General features: G+C 48.1%; 1 protein-coding gene across 4 annotated transcripts; it reads right to left on the bottom strand.

Moving 5' to 3' along the window:
* Positions 1 to 1,926: 1,926 nt before the first annotated feature.
* Positions 1,927 to 17,069, bottom strand: RAB33A (RAB33A, member RAS oncogene family). 4 transcript variants are annotated; one of them, XR_014258509.1, is made up of 3 exons: positions 16,823 to 17,069; positions 13,566 to 16,613; positions 2,459 to 2,514 (listed from the first exon to the last, which is right to left on the bottom strand). XR_014258509.1 is itself a non-coding variant. In XM_082445452.1 (2 exons), exons 1-2 carry the CDS (start codon positions 11,953 to 11,955, stop codon positions 2,059 to 2,061), a joined length of 726 nt encoding a protein of 241 aa, XP_082301578.1. In that variant the 5' UTR covers positions 11,956 to 12,800; the 3' UTR covers positions 1,927 to 2,058. The 4 variants fall into 4 exon arrangements, 3 of the variants coding, with proteins under 3 accessions (XP_082301578.1, XP_082301579.1, XP_082301580.1); XM_082445452.1 differs by lacking the exons at positions 13,566 to 16,613; positions 16,823 to 17,069 and adding an exon at positions 11,686 to 12,800 and having other exon boundaries at positions 1,927 to 2,514; XM_082445453.1 differs by lacking the exons at positions 13,566 to 16,613; positions 16,823 to 17,069 and adding an exon at positions 11,698 to 12,795 and having other exon boundaries at positions 1,927 to 2,514.
* Between the last annotated feature and the right edge of the window lie 11 nt (positions 17,070 to 17,080).

The following is a 17,080-nucleotide window of genomic DNA, read 5'->3' as shown; positions in this document are numbered from 1 at the left end:
CAGCCAGGTCACAAGAGCCAAAAGATGCCACAACAGTAGTCCATATCCTGGGCAAGAAGTCGGCATCTGAAGCCTGAGACAAGGTCCTGGGGTATTCCATCGGGGAGAAGCACAGCAACAGGGGCTTCAGCGGGCAGTTCACCAATAGACAACAGGACCCCAGCCCCTCGGGTGAGAGTCAGGGGCAGGACGTTGGGTGGGGACAACCGGTCAGAAAACACAGCCTTAACTGGGGGTACTAAGAAGACTCCAAAAACCAGGATCCAGGCAGAAACAAAGTGATGAGAACCAGACTGGCAGCTGGGCTGAGGCTGACAGCAGGCGGGAGTGGGGTTGGGCGGGGAAGTAGTCAGTGAGGGACTCAGGAGCAGACAGGCTGTTTGGGTGGGAAGCACGTCTGTTACCCTTTGCTGTTAGGGGCAGGGCCAGAGCTGCGTTCGCCTATCAGAGGACAGTGCTCAGGGGCTATCTGTCTGGGACCCCCTCCCCTCCTCTTGGGCTTCCAACAGGAGGGCTGCCTTTAGAAGCACCCCCAAGCAAAGAAATCTACCTGGGGCTGTTGTACAGTAGATACGCCTTCAGAGCCACTTTTAGTTTCTTTAACCATCGGATAAGGAGCTTTCACATCCATAGGACCAGATGTACAAGAAATACCTACAGGACTTCTGCTGGAGAGCCACCAGAAGTTCCCATTGGCTCAAAAAGCAATAAACTGTCCTGCCTGAGGCGTGGGCCTCCCCAGCCTTGGCTCCGCACCAGGGCTCTCAGCTGTCAGTGGGCCAGACTCCTAGTTGTCCTTCTGCTCAAGCCCCAGGGTCATTCCTGCCTCCCTACTTTTGCCCACTCCCCTCCTCTTTACCAATCCAAATATTACACTTTATTCAACAACCAGAATAAGTTCAGTGATTTTTTTGGTGACTCCTCCCTGACGCTGAGTATACGATGCTTTCAATTTCCATAGCACAGTCTTGCCCTTGGTAATATTCTTGTCTAATTTTTGTTCCCAAGTAGTTTCAGTGTGTACGTTGTTCTCACAACTAAATCAGAGGGTCTTGGAACGTAGGGGCTGAATCCTCCTGTTACATTTCTTCCAGCAAAGATCTGGGGGCATCATAGACCTATGTTAGCTTGAACCCTGCCCTCTTCAAGAAAGGGCAGGGGGAAAGAAATACTTTTGGTATCAGGGGCTGCTTGGTGAAAAATGGGGAAGCAGGAGCTAACGGCGTTGGAAGGAACTGGGCCTGTTGGGCAACCTATATATATATTTTTTGTATATATAAATTTATTTATTTTTGGCTGTGTTGGGTCTTCGTTTCTGTGCGAGGGCTTTCTCTAGTTGCGGCAAGCGGGGGCCACTCTTCATCGCGGTGCGCGGGCCTCTCACTATCGCGGCCTCTCTTGTTGTGTAGCACAGGCTCCAGACGCGCAGGCTCAGCAGTTGTGGCTCACGGGCCCAGTTGCTCCGCGGCATGTGGGATCTTCCCAGACCGGGGCCTGAACCCGTGTCTCCTGCATTAGCAGGCAGATTCTCAACCACTGCGCCACCAGGGAAGCCTGGGCAACCTGTATTTTTATTTTAAAATTTTGGGAAATAAGAAGAGAGCAGCCTACTCTCGACATCCTAGGAACCTAGGAAATAATGATGAGTCAATGTCTGCTCTCAAAACTTCTCTATCCCTCCGCCTGCACTGGCTCTCTAGAACCACATACCTGTCCTGTATTCCACCCCCTCCGGGTGTTTCTGACCACTGATGACATCATGTGAGAGAATGAATTAGTCCTGAAGAAGTGACTCAAAGGATGAGCATTTCAGGCAGCGTAGAAGGCTGGTAGGGAGTGTGCCTTTCTAGTAGGGCGAGCTGCCTCTTCCACTCATCACAATCAGAAATGTCTTCTTGGAGGAAAGCAAGACATGAAGGCATATGATAATCTATACAAATTTTATTTTAATATCAATTTGTATGGAAACAAGCAGGTGTCAGTGTTACACAGGCACGGAAAAAAGGGAAAGAAAAAAACCTCCAGTGATAATTGCTCTTGTATTTACACCGTTTGGTTTCAGCAGGGACAGGAAGTTTTACTGTTAGCTTCCTGTGGGAACTCCAGTTTCTGCACCTTCCCCTGCTGCCTCTCAGCATCACGATAGAGCAGGGATTTCTGAGCCTTCAATCGGCAAGCCAGGCACATGAAAATTGACTCCACGTTCTGGCTCTCTTTGGGGTCCTTGGCCGATGTCTCAAATAAGAGCATGTTGTGGGCATCGGCAAATTTCAGGGCTAAGTTGGAGGGCACCTGGATCTGTTCCCTCAAGTCACACTTGTTGCCCACAAGCACCTTCGGGACTAGTGGAGGCACGGCATGCCCATTGCATTCTTGGATCCACATTTTGAGGTTGGTGAAGGATGTCATCTTGGTGACGTCATAGACAAAGACCACGGCATGCACATTGCGGTAGTAATGCTCGACCATGCTTTTTCGGAAGCGTTCCTGACCGGCGGTGTCCCACACCTGAACCTGGAAGATACAAAGACCCGTATTTGGAGTCAGAAAATGAAACATGAACAGATAGGAGAAAACATGGTTCTGTGGCATTATAAAAATGAGGTGACAAGCCCTGACACAGGAAGTGGTTCTTCGACAAATTGGCAGAATGGACTTATCAACATATAGAGAGAAGTTTCTTTCAAGGTTTATTAAGTCTTTCTTAAGGTTTTTAGTTGAAAAACTGGAATGTAAATCGGTCAACTTTCCTGGAGGGCAATTTGGCAATATTATCAAAAACCTTAAAAATGTACAAAACTCTTAGAGCCTAGAATCCCACTTCCAGAAATCTATACAAAAGAAATAGCAGATAACGTAAATAAGTACTTGGGGTATAATATACAGCATGATGACCGTAGTTACCACTGCTGTATAATATATATGAAAGTTGTTAAGAGAATAAATCGTAAGAATTCTCATCACAAGGAAAAACTGTTTCTTTTTTTGGCTTTTTCTTTTTATTGTATCTGTATGAGATGATAGGTGCTCACTAAATTTACTGTGGTAATTATTTCACAATATATGTAACTCAAACCATTATGCTGCACACCTTAACCTTATACAGTCATGTACGTCAATTATATCTCAATAAAACGGGGGGGAGCAAAAAAAGAAAAAAAGAGATATGTGGTCAAAATTCTGCACAAAGATCTTAATCACTTAAAAAAAAAAAAAAACAGGAAACAACCTAAATGTTCACTAGGAGAGGAGCAGCTAAAACGTATGTATTGGGTTGGCCAAAAATTTCGTTTGGGGTTTTCCATATAATGTTATGAAAAACCTGAATGAACTTTTTGGCCAACCCAATATATATCTATACAATGGGCTATTATGCAGCCATTAAAATAACCTTTTCATAGAATAAATGGTGTAGAAAATGCTCATAAAATATAAGTAAGTGAAAAAAGTAGGAAACAAAATTTTTCATATGCTATGGCCCCAATTTATTTTTAAAAAGTTAAACATAGACAAATGCATAGGACTGGAAGTGTATATGCCAGGACATTAATGGTTATTTATGAGCAGTGGAACTTAGGTGATATTTACTTTCTTCTCTTTTTTTGTATTTTTTTAAATTTATTTATTTATTTATTTATTTATTTATTTATTTATTTATTTATTTATTTATTTATGGCTGTGTTGGGTCTTTGTTTCTGCGCGAGGGCCTTCTCTAGTTGCGGCAAGCGGGGGCCACTCTTCATCGCGGTGCGCAGGCCTCTCACTATCGCGGCCTCTCTTGTTGCGGAGCACAGGCTCCAGACGCGCAGGCTCAGCAATTGTGGCTCACGGGCCTAGTTGCTCTGCGGCATGTGGGATCTTCCCAGACCAGGGCTCGAACCCGTGTTGCCTACATTGGCAGGCAGATTCTCAATCACTGCGCCACCAGGGAAGCCCTTTTTTTTTGGATCTTCCAAATTTTCTACTGCATGAATACATCACTTTGGTTTTTTTTGTTTGGTTTGGTTTGGTTTGGGGTTTTTTTAATGATTTTTTAAAGAAAACAAAGTTAGTGTTAAAATCTCACCGTGTGGCTCAATTTATTTTAAGTTCATTTCTTTGTTATGTAAAAGGTAATTTAGCTCACTGGATTTTTCTTCTGCATCTCAGCTTTTGGGATAAGGCCAATCAGTAACATATGTAAAGATACAACTCCCAGGGGATACTCTGGAGTCTAAACACATTCAGCCCAATCTATTTCCCGTTATACATCCAAAGTCTTGGACAAGAGAAATCATGCTGAGAACGATGGTCCCAACGCCTTATACAATTCTCAGTTATGAAAGAAAATGTGATTATGGTCACTAATTGACTACTATGGTTCTTAAAACGAAGTATAGCCTTTATTTGGAGTTAGCAGTCAGTAAGTATAATCTAGTAATTAAATCTCTTTGCTGAATGAAGATCTTACAGGGCCCCAGAGTCATCATTGTGAACATCAGTTTTCATTGTCCAGGCTTCCCTTCATCTCCTCAATGGAGATGGCCACCATGTTCCTTTGGCACGACATTCGAATTCATCTCCTTCTTCTATTTAGATTTCCATGTCTCTTGGTCAGACTCTCCTCTCCTCACCCCTGGACTACAGCAAAGTCTTTCGGATTCTAGACGTCTCCACTCCAGTGCCTCTTGCACACTGCTTTCAAACTAGCCTTCCTAAATCCCTGCTTGCATCAGCATGTCACCCTCCTCTTCCGCCAATTCCGATAGCCCTCTACTGCATGTGGCATCAAAATGGAAACATTTCTGTCTGCCATAATCGGACCCCACCCAACCTGGTTTCCAACTACTCAGCTGCACCTGCTTCATTCTCTCCTCTGTACCTTTGGTGGTTGCCCCCTCATCGCTCTATCCAAAGCTCACCCATTCTTCCAGACTCGGCTCACACTGCACCTTCTTCCTAAAACCTTCTCCAACTTTTCTTCAATTCTCTTTCCTTAGGCATTCCTATCGCACTTTGAGTCTGTACCACACCATTTAGAATATATTTATTTTTTCTCTAGTCGTTTCATCAGTGTTCTTGGCATCCCTCCAGCTAGACTGTAAGCAGTCTTTTTCTGCATCAGATCACTCGTCATCATGCTTGTCATCAATATCGTCATCGTGATCAAAACGCAGTATTGGCCTGAGCCAGCAAAACTACTGTCTGGCATCCTAGGTACCTGCCAAGGTGATTTCAGAGACAACATTCGACTTTGGTTACCCAGAAAAACATAAGTCCTCAAAGGCTGATTTGCTTCGGCAAGCAGAGACAGAAGAGATTTTCATTTCTTCCACCTCTCTGGTGCTCTGAGCAGGAAGAAAGAGGACAGCAGGCCAAGAAAGGAATGGAGGTCAGTGGGAAGAGGGCAGGTATCCTGCGAGAATATCATTACCACTTGGCTCCCACCCCCACCCTCCGGTAGTCGTAACTCTTGCCTCTGAGTAAGGCTGAATGCCTACCAGCCCTCAGGCATGTGGCAGATGCTTTAACACCATGAGCTCAGGACTCTAAAAATACCTGCCACTAGCAGGAACGTGGGTGGGAGTGTATGAGGTGTTTGGTGCTGAGTAGTTTGGCTGTTTGGCTTTTCTATGGCTTCAGAATTATGCACGCTACCCAAGCTGCCAGAACTGCAGGGAGGGCCCTCTCTGCTGGAGACCTCCTTTGCCTTTCCAGTGCCTGGGGAGCCTTGAAGCTTTTATTTGGAGGCTCAGAATTTCAACGACTGCTCTCATTCCAGCTCTTTAGAAACCCCACCCCAAGTTCTTTGCACCCCTGTCTGTGGTGAGAGGGGAGCCAGGAAGCAGGCTGCTCACAGCAGAGAATCAGAAGAGCCAATGCTGTGGCCTCAAGAGCTATCACGAAGGGAGAGCACGGCAGTCAGGCTCGCTGGAACACGACCGACCTCATTTTGTTTCTGGGTTGAGTGTCCCTGTCCTTCTCAGCATCCTCATAAACCCCTGGCCTCTGTCGGACAATGAAAGCATCTCCTCTCCCTTTGGCAGCTGGCGCTCCCTCACCCAGTCCTCCCTTCCTGTGGGCACGGCATCTGACGCCTGCCCCTTAGCCACACACATGCCCCCAGGACCCTCTTTTCTCCCGAAGGGCCAGTGGGGTATAGTGGAGTCAAACCAACTAGGGTGCAAATCTCAACCCAATCACGTCCTACTAGTTAGGTGTCCTCAGTCAGGTTACTTTATCTTCAGCGTCCTCCTCTGGAAACTAAGGATAAACACAGCAATCTGGTAGCATTCCTCGTAAGTACAGGACACAGTGCCTAATACACTCCCGCTTCGTCCCTGGCCTGAAACCGCCACCATCAAGTCTGGCCAGACAGCTAATCGGGCTGGCGCTGTTGGAAACGCAGCAGTAGATGTGGAATTGGGAAAGCCGGGTTCTAGCCCCTCAGCTTTCTAGCTGAGTCAATGACCAGCCAAATGAAATAACATGCGAGGAAGAGCTTTTGCACAATATAAAGTGCTCTGCAAATATTAGCTGTTGCCATTGTCTCAGAGGGCCCATGAGCCCTGTCCTGGTAGCACTGCTCCTTGGATCCGCTGGTTCTCATCCTGGAAAGCGCAGAAAGCTTGGCTTCTTTTTTTGGCTGCACCACACAGCATATGGGATCCTTCTGCCCCGACCAGGGATTGAACCTGTGTCCCCTGCATTGGAAGCGTGGAGTCTTAACCACTGGCTCGCCAGGAAAGTCCAAGCTTGGCTTCTTGATGATGAGATAGAGCCAAGGCAAACACAGTCAGTGGGGAGGGGGAAGAGAGAGGAAGGCCAGCAACATGCCATGGGTGGCTGGGGGCAGGCCCAAAGTGACAGGGACTCTGGAGAGTCAAGGGGCACAGGGTGGGGAGCTGCCAAAGATAAATCTAGCCTTGTAAACCATTTTCCTGGGGCTACCGCTGCCTGAGCAGGCTTCGGCAAGTCCCTCCCCCCTGCACGTGCTCTTAGCTGACATGGGTATTTCTTATCCCTAGGGAAGACATCTGGCGTCTTTCTACAGATAAGGCATGAATGTCCTTTTGTTGGAGGCTGGTGGAGCGGGGGTAGAAGTGGAAAAAGAGAGAAAATACATCTGTAACCTTTGGAGGATGCCCGAGTGGATGACGGGAAAAGTTTAAGATAAATCTTTCTTCAGCTAGCTGGCTGTCCCATCTGCATCTAAGATACACCACGTTCACACACCAGGCTGACACAGAGAATGGCAAAGGAGGACGACAAAGAGAAACTCACCCACAGCAAGAGAGGCAGCAAGGGAGACAGAGAATCAACAAAACTGCTGGATAATTAACCATTCAGCTAACTGGCAGGAGATGGAAGCTCAGAAGCCCTAAGGAAGACATGATGTCATTCTGACTGCGGGCAGCTTCCGAGGGAACGCTTAGCTCAGCCACTCGGTAATGTAACACACGAAGGTGTTTTTCCAAGTGATCAGCGGAGGAAGAGAAATCCACAATCCTGAGCGGCACCTGCCCACAGCCTCGGCTGTCCTGCAGCGTGCCTGGTCTGGAGTGCTGGGGCAGAGGGGGTGCCCAGGCTATAGGAGGAACCCAACTGGACAGCAGGGGGTGCTTGCATGAAAATTTACAAGGAATGGTTCAAAAATTAGAACTGAGCCTCCCCTCTACTACCTGCCCACCCCCAAACACACGCCCCAGTCGGCATTTTCCAATGTTTTAGACTGAGACAGGCGCAATATTTAGCTAAACCTGTAAGGTGACAGACACTTAATGGTCATTAAGGGAAGCTCCACCCTGCCTTTGGGGATTGGGGGAGGCCTCCATCCTTCCTAGGCTGATGTCAGGAAGGACTGTCAGCTTTCCCATATGATGTCTTACCATGTCCCTGTCACAGGTAACTTTGTGGGTTGGATGGACGATGGGGCTGGCCCAGAGTGGGGATTTACATGCTCTTCTAAGCCAGGCAGCATGGTGTGTGGAAAGAGCACCGAAAAGGGAATAGGAGACCTGAGTTGTAGGCCGGGCCCTGGGTGATCTTGAGCAAGTCACGCTCCCTCTCTGAGCCTCAGTTTCCTCTCTGTAAAATAAGGAAGTCAGATTAGAGATGCTCTAAGGTCTCTTCCATCTCTGAACATCCTCTGATTCTCATACCCAAGGTGAGACAGTCAAGGTGCAAAAAGTAAAACCCGGCTCAATGTCTGGGGTGCAGCTGAAGGTGACATCTTGAAGGTTCCTGGGTTCTGGGGCTGAAACCCTGGGCCCCTGGCCTAGAAGAGACCATAAGGCTGGTTGCCCGGCATGCCACCTCGCCCTGAGCACAATGCCCCCCAGCCAGATACTGCCCCGCTAGAGGAGAGAGCAGTAGGAAAGAGCATGAGCTCGGCATCTAGGTTGAAATCCTGGCCCTGTCACGGGGAAGGCAGGATAGTGAGATGGCGAAGTGCTTGGGCACAAGAGTCAAAGACTGAAGCTCAGATCCACATACCTTGGGGCAAATTATTTAATCTAACTTTGGTCTCCTTATCTCTAAAACAAGAATGGTAATAATAGTCCTAATTTCATAGGGTTGCTGAGAAGATCAAATAAGATAGTGCATGGAAAGTGCCTAGCCTGTGCTCTTTGCTTCTTCAATAAATAGAACTTGGTGTTATTATGATTATTGCCTACTCGTTGTAGGCTTTTCTTGATGTTCTTGTGAACCAGGAAATACTGGATTATAAATCTTGTGAAGGCATGGGGGACACATTGATTGGAGACACCAAATGGGGCTTCAAGGCCCTAGGGATGGCCCTGGTAATTAAGACAGTAGCTCCAAATATGCTAAATTAGTCGTCCCCCTGCAGGGGTTGACAGTATGTGCCACCCTGGGACACAGGGGGGCAGCCCAGGAGAGGCCACACCCTACTCTTGAACTGAGAGAAGAGCTTGCTGAGACCTCTCTGCCACTCTCCTGTGAGCACTGGCATTTTAGAGCCTGACAGGCTTCTCTCACTGGCTGTGGTCTAGGGCCACCTCAGCCTGGGGACTTTTCTCTCTTCCCCAAAAGCAGTCACCTCCTAGCGTGATTTGGGTACCTGTTCCTTGAGAAACTTCAGGCCAGCCGGAGTATGGGGCAAAATCATCTCCTATGGAGCTCATTTGCTAGCTGCCATTCTCTGCCATCTCCCCAAGGACATGCTGGTCTTGCCTGCTGGCTGGGGCCCTGAGCTTGCAACAGCTTTGCCAGAGGCAGGGTCCCCATCCCGCTGCGCCCACACCCCACCCTGAGCTCCTTCAGAATCTGCACTCAGAGGGCTCCTCCATGAGCAGTGTCACAAGGTTTTGCCCTCTTGAAAATATCATCTTCCCAAAAAAGCCTGTGTTAAGCACTTATCTGCACGTGGTGCTGTGCTGGGCTCTGTTTCTAGTGAGTCACATTGTCACAGGCTCTGCCCTCTGGGAAAAAGTCCGGAATCTTTGGCAGAGACTGTAAAATCCAGTTTGATCAAGTACTGGGTGTTAGAAGGGAAGGAATCTTTGCAAAATTTCCCCAAGGCCATTGGGTAGTGACCCTCTTCCACTCGTTTTCACCTCCCACTTTCTGGCTTCCTCCTCTCCTCTCCCCCTGTTCTCCTTCCCTAGACTCCCAAACGCTTCCTTTTTCCTCCATCTAAATTTCAAGGGGACTTATTTCCCCCTCTCTTAAATCCAGAGGATTCGTTGGCTCAATGTGACACAATTTTAAACAAGCGATAGCATTAAATTCAAAAGGTTTTGAGGGTTTAAGAGCACATCCATAAGTACATTTCTATTTTGGATTTTAGAAGGCATGTTTTAGAAATGCCAGAGTCTTACAATGTTACATTAAAGAAGTCCTAGCCAAGCAGATATTGACATAAGAGCCCTAGGAAAGGATGGAGACAGATACCTACTTTGACTTTTAAAAGGAAATGTAGCAATTCCCTCCAAAATGCGAGGGGCAAAAAAATATCACTGTTTCCAAACAGTGCCCTATCTTCCTGATCCTGGGTCTCAGTTGTTTTCAAGAGCACTCCCTTACCAATACTGAGCTGCCCATCTTCCTGACATCTATTGCCTTGGCCTGGTCTCTGAAGCCATTTTAAAACACATTCATTTTAATAATGAAGGAGTCAGGAATCTTGTACAGTTTAGAGCATTGCATCATTCTCCTCAGTTACTCAGTCCTTCTCTCCACATCACTCAGAAGAGAGGCCCTGTGGTCATTGGGGCTGTTTACCCAGCAGGAGGGAGGGTTACCTTCACCCGAAAGTGTCCGACCATAGGCTCAAGAAAAGGCCAGCTGTGGGACTTCCCTGGTGGCACAGTGGTTAAGAGTCCAACTGCCAATGCAGGGTACATGAGTTCGAGCCCTGGTCCGGGAGGATCCCACATGCCACAGAGCAAGTAAGCCAAATGCGCCACAACTGCTGAGCCTGTGCTCTAGAGCCCGTGAGCCACAACTACTGAGCCTGCATGCCACGACTACTGAAGCCCGCGTGCCTGGAGCTGGTGCTCCACAAGAGAGGCCACCGCAATGAGAAGCCCGTGCACTGCAGGAAGAGTAGCTCCCGCTCGCCGCAACTAGAGAAAGCCCGCGCGCAGCAACAAAGCCTCAACTCAGCCAAAAATTAATTAATTAATTAATTAATTAATTAAAAGACAAAAAGAATTAAGAAAAGGCCAGCTGTGGGTCTAAAGAAGTTGGTCTTTAGTGCCCAGTGCCTTCTGAGGTGGCTTTCCTGCCCATAACCCTGCCCCCTCTGCTCCTCTGACACATGAAGCTGCCCTTGCCATGTCCTCCCTCCCTCCGTCCTCTGCACATTGAAATACTACTGTCCTATCGAGTTTCTACCTTTTCTGAACCAAAAGTGAGCACAAATGGTCAGACAAGAATATCTGTACTTAGCCTACTTGACAAACTAAAGAGAGGGGGGCACCAAGACACTTCCCTTAGCCCTCAGATAAGTTGCTCTGCATTTTTACAAAGGCCTGCTGAAGACAATACCAACAGAATGAGTAACGGGCCTTAGGTACCCAGACAAATAAAGAAGATATCATTTAAGGGGTACTTTCCAAAAGAACTAGTTTTATCTATTATGAAGTGTTGGCAGGTAACCCTGTCTCAATTTCGTTAAAAGGGCTCATGGCTTTGTGCCAGAAGCACCCCACACCACTCCTATTCCAAATCAGCCTTAAACTTAATTATAACTTGTAATTTAAAATAAAGCAGCTTTCATTCTCTATGGATTTCCATCTCCCCCCACCCCCGCAAGGCCTGGGGACTTAGCCAAAGCAGGTTTTTGCAACCTATTGGCACCCACGAGGTAGAAGGGACCTCAAGATGTGTAAAGCGCTTTGGGATCCATCCCACAGACCAGGACGGAGATCCCTCATACCGCCCTCTGCCCACAGGTGCCGCTGCTCCCAGCTCAGGGTCAAGGATAGGATCAAACAGGCTTTTCCTACCGGGAGCTGTCAGGCAGGGGCAAAGGGCATGAATGCAACCACTCCCGCCTGCCCTCAAAAAACGGGTGAGGTGGGTACTGGGCCACTGAGAGAGGCGAAGGGGATGAGGACGTGCCGAGGGTCTTGGGCTCAGCAAGCGGCGACACAGCCACGCGCTGGACATTTACAACCACTAGAGCAACGCCTCTGGCAAGGCCCCCTCCCAGATCCCTCCCTTCCCGGACCTGACCGTCTGGATCACCTTGATCTTCTCGCCCTCGATTTCCACGGTCTTCTCCCTGAAGTCCACGCCGATGGTGGCCTCAGTCTTGTCCGGGAAGGTCCCCCCGCAGAAGCGGAAGGTCAGGCAGGTCTTGCCCACGTTGGAGTCCCCAATCACGATGATTTTGAAGATGCGAATCTGCACGTACTGGTCCAGCGACGAGTCCAGCTCCAGGGACGCCAGGCCAGCGGCCGAGGCGGGCTGCAAGTTCCCATGGCCCAGGATGGGCTGCGCCATCTCCCCCGGACCGGACCCGGGCCCCAACCCCCCTCGAGGGCTCCACACAAAGAAAACGGCCACGTTAGTGCGCTCGAGGCGAGCGAGCTTTGTGCGTGTGTGTATATGTGTGTGTGTGCGTGCGTGTCTGTATCCGCGCGTGTGTGCGTGCGCCAGCAACGTGTGCGCGCGCGCGCGTGAAGGGGTGCCTCTCACCCCAGCCGCCCCCCCTCCTCCAGCGCACCCTCCTAGCAGCTCTGAGACAGCGACACAAAAGCCAGGGAGGGGAGGAGAGATGGAGGAGAGTGGGCAAGCGTTCTCCTTGCGCCTGTGCGCTGGGACGGGACGCTCGGGCGTGCGATCCTACCGCGCTCCCCAGGCCGCCGCTGCCGCCACCGCACCTTCGCCTAGACCCTCCCCTGCCTGGACTCCAGGGACACACCGGAGGGAGGAAGCCTAAGGAGGAAAGGGTGGGTGGGGAGAGCCGCACACACCACCCCAGGATGGTCTTCTTTTCTCCTTGCCCCCATTTATTTTATAGGTTTATAGGTTTCGGGCTCCCCACCCCCACTTTCTTGGAGCGCACGGGGTCAGCGGGCACAGCTGGGGAGGACAAAGAGAGCTGCACCCTCAGGCATCTCTGGAGCACCTCGGCCTCGGAGCGACACTACTCGGCGGGGGTGGGGTGCGGGGCGGAGATACCTCCTTCACCGCCTTCACCAAGCGGCCGGCAGCTGCGCCGCGCCTCCGCAGCCCCCTCCCAAGCCTTAGGATAAAACGATGCTCTGTCTTATTGAGAAAGCAGGTGCGCTCGCGCGCTCCAAGGAGCCGGGGAGGGCGCTGCCAAGACACGCTGTGGGTTATGGGGGTCCGCGCAGCTGCGAGAGGTAGGCAGGGGCACGGGTGTGCGTGTGTAGGGGGAGTTAGTGTTTCTGTCACAGACCTGTCAGATGTAGGGGGGCGCGTGCCAGGCGCCAACCTCCCCTCATCACACCACGAGCACCCATCCTCTGAATGTTCAGGAGAGTGGCTCCCATTGGCTGCCGCAGTCGGTTGTGTTTGTCTGGCCAATGGGGAAGGCCCGCCACGGGAGAGGGCCGAACATGGGGTAGAAGAAGGGGGAAGCTGGTGGTGGCAGCTTCAGCAAAAGGGGACTTTGTTTCCGGGGCTAACCATTACAGGTCCAGGTGGAGGGATCTTGGGACATGGCATAAACCTCACAGTGTGTTGCATTCCCGAGCCCTCCATATAATCATAAATCCTTCCAGAATGGTGGAGTTTCAAAAGGAATTAGAAACCCCTAGGAGCGTTCACCCCTCTGCAACTGAATGTAGAACAAAGTGGTTGGGTCTAATTTGCCAGAAGCCTAGGTTATGCGTGGAAGATGATAAATGAACAGAACTTTCTTACGGTGTTAGGGGGCAGCTTCCCAAGGCTTAATAAGCATCACACATCTTGGTCAAGACCAGTATTCCCTCTGCCGAAAGTGATTTGCAGGTTCAGAATTTGTTTGAAATCAACTCTGCTGAGGTACAATTTACATACAATAAAATGTGCCCGTTTATGTTTGCTTTTAAGACTCTATCCCTCCTCCCACATACTTCATAAGCTAAGGAAATATTGACACATACCAATAGCACCAATGTATGAGTTATTTGCTAACGCCATCAAGGTCAGGGATTCCAGCAGCACACGTGAGTTACCATCTTATTTGTGTGTGAGGCTGAGCTGCAGAAGAGACAAATATGACTAAATCCATTCCCACTATGAGGAAAACAATTCAGTGCATCAGTGATAGATCTGTAAGCAAACTGGAATGTGACTGCTCAGCCAAGTGCAAGTTACTCAAAATGGCGGGGAAAATGGGGTCTTCTAGTTAAGAAGCTTTTTAAGCTGAGTTAGCAGATATATTTATAGCTAACTCTTTTAGCATATACGTGGGTCACCCATTTCTAAAACCCTAGATTATACTATTCAATATTAAACCTCGAGAAGGATTTAATCTTAGTTGGCTAATCGAAGGTCATCATTATGAATACCAATTATCATTGTCCAGTGTGAACAGTAATCCTCATTGTACAGTATTTTGTTTTTGATTGGTCGATGTCTAGATAATAGTTGGCCGAATCATTCTCCTCTGAATTTGAAGCTAATGCTCCTGGTGATCATTATCTACAGAAGAGTAGCTATTTTTTAAAAAAGGTAACTATTAATTAGGCATATCCAGTAAGTAAGAGTGAAAAGAAGGGCTTCCCTGGTGGTGCAGTGGTTAAGAAACCGCCTGCCAATGCAGGGGACACGGGTTCGAGCCCTGGGCCGGGAAGATCCCACATGCCGTGGAGCAACTAAGCCTGTGCGCCACAACTACCGAGCCTGCGCTCTAGAGCCCACAAGCCACAACCACTGAGCCCGCGTGGTACAACTACTGAAGCCTGCGCGCCTAGAGCCCGTGCTCCACAACAAGAGAAGCCACCGCAATGAGAAGCCCACGCACGGCAATGAAGAATAGCCCCTGCTCGCTGCAACTAGAGAAAGCCTGCACGCAGCAACGAAGACCCAACACAGCCAAAAAAAAAAAAAAAAAAGAGTGAAAAGAAGCTTTGCTAATTCATAGCCATAATTAATGCTAACTTTCTGGGAGATATAAAAAAATATTACATCCACATAAGATTATTTAGACATATGCTCCCAGCAAAAACTTGTCACTGAGTCTGAGAGTTCACATTATATTTGTAAGGTAGAAACACTGATTTCTGGAAATGTGGTATATCAAAATGGGCCCCATGCCCTAATAAAATACTCTGTGGAGTGAGATTTTGGGGAAATTTCACTTATATTTTTGGAGTTATTCAATATGTGTAAGTTGCTTTTGCCACCCAAAATGATAAAATATAATTTTTTATTAAGAGGACAAGAAAACCTCATGGTATCTATTGCAAAAATAAATGTGCTGTACAATGTCTTTTTTGTATGTTAATTGTGCATCATTAAATGACTGTCTTTCAAATACACCCAGTTGTTTTCATAGGTATCTGATCGTCATGATTGTGATAGTGTTTTCCAAAGCTTCTTTCACCAACAGATATGATTAACTTTGTATTTAATCAATCCATGTTTATTATTGGCTTTTAGAAATAGCAATAAATGTCAATGTCTGCAAGACCTTTAAAATATGAAATAAGTAGAAATAATTTTTTACCTTATTGTGGAATTGATATTTTCAATATTTATCCCCCCAAACAGCGCTAGGTTAAAAGGCAACTACTGGGACTTCCCTGGTGGCGCAGTGGTTAAGAATCCACCTGCCAATGCAAGGGACACGGATTTGAGCCCTGGTCCAGGAAGATCCCACATGCCGCGGAGCAACTAAGCCCGTGCGCCACAGCTACTGAGCCTGCGCTCTAGAGCCTGCAAGCCACAACTACTGAGCCCACGTGCCACAACTACTGAAGCCCACACACCTAGAGCCCATGCTCTGCAACAAGAGAGGCCACCGCAATGAGAAGCCCGCACACTGCAACAAAGAGTAGCCCCTGCTAGCCACAACTAGAGAAAGCCTGCACGCAACAACGAAGACCCAATGCAGCCAAAAATAAAAATAAATAAGTTTACTAACAAAAAAAGGCACCTACTACCTGCACTTCTGAACATTAACCTATTCTTAATGAGTAAGGGAACCCTGGATCATTTTCACCCAATAAATACTGCTTCCTGGGTTAAACTTCCTAAAACAACTTTGTAATTTCATTCTCTATCCCTATTCCACTAAAGATAATAACTTCATCACCTACAATATTAGGGCCAAACTCTTTTGCCTGTTCAAATCTGGCCCCACCATATTCACCTGTCCTTACTTACTTCCTAGCATGTACTCTCTACCATTGTCCCCTGAAAACGTGCTGGGTTTTGTTTTATACCTCCAAGCAGCATGGTGCTTCCTCTAAGATACTTTACAAATATTAGCTCATTTAATCTTCATAACAACTCTATGAGATTGGTAGAAGAGGAAAGTGAGGCACAAGTTAAGTGACTTGCCCAAGTGGCAGAGCCAGGATTCAACCTGGGGCAGACCGGATGCAAAGTCAATGGTGCTTAACCACTGAAAATATTACCTTTGGTCCCAGAGTATTCACCATCTGAAATATCATTCCTTCTCCTCCACTATTTGAATTTTACTACTCATCCTTCAAGACACAGCTCAAGTAACACTTCTTACATGAAGTCCTTCCTTAGCTATTCCATCCCATATTTTCTCTTGCTCTTGCACTACATCAGATATTATTTATTATTTAAATGACCAGTATATGTCATCTCCCCAACTAGACAGTGACCACTTCCTATACTTTTCATATCCCAGAGCTCCTTTAATAGCACAGTCCAAGTGGCAAGTGCTCAATAAATACCTGTTAAATGAACATGTAACTCAAAACTTTGAAATAGGCATATGTTATGTTTTGCATACAGCCAATAATTTATTTCCAATTTAGCTTACATTTGGTAGAGTCAAAACACCTATTTACACTCAGCCCCTCACCCTACTCCTCCCACAACTCTTAAAATCCTGCTTAGGAATACTCTCACAGAAAGTCTGTGAAGCACGAACTCTTTTTGCCAGCATCTTGCTCTCAAGCACGGAAGCCATAATAGCAGGAGACTGTCCGCAGCACCTCGTACAGCATCTAGGACACAGAACTGCACAATATAAAAGCGATTTGGGAAAGAGAGCGCGGAATGATTACTTGTCCTGCAAACAGGGGCTGGGTGGGAAAGCGCCAGCAATTTGTAAAAGACGGAAGTCCACTCCGAATCTGGGAAGCCAGGTCCCCCGGCTGGACCTACGGAAAGACTGGAAGTGGACTACAGCCAGAGAACCCGGAAAGCTTAGTACCTAGTAATTAGTGGCCTAAAACAGAAGAACAAACTGCGGTGCTGGGGCCACGCTTTGTGAGGTGCCGTTACAGGTTCCCGCCATCGACACAGCGGCAGCACCGGCCACAACCGCCAGGCAAGGCGGCCCCGCCGGTCCCTCCTTGGACAGCTTTTGAGCTCTCTTAGCGGAACGCGTTGCCATCAAACCCGCAGAAGCTTGCAAGCAACTCAGCCTGGGGTCTTTCCAAGTGTTCGGACAGCTAGGCGCATGCGCCCA

This window comes from Balaenoptera physalus (genome assembly GCF_965194825.1).
Source record: "Balaenoptera physalus genome assembly, chromosome: X".
In the NCBI taxonomy this organism is placed as follows: Eukaryota; Metazoa; Chordata; class Mammalia; order Artiodactyla; family Balaenopteridae; genus Balaenoptera; species Balaenoptera physalus.
This window is presented reverse-complemented; position numbering and strand designations above follow the sequence as displayed.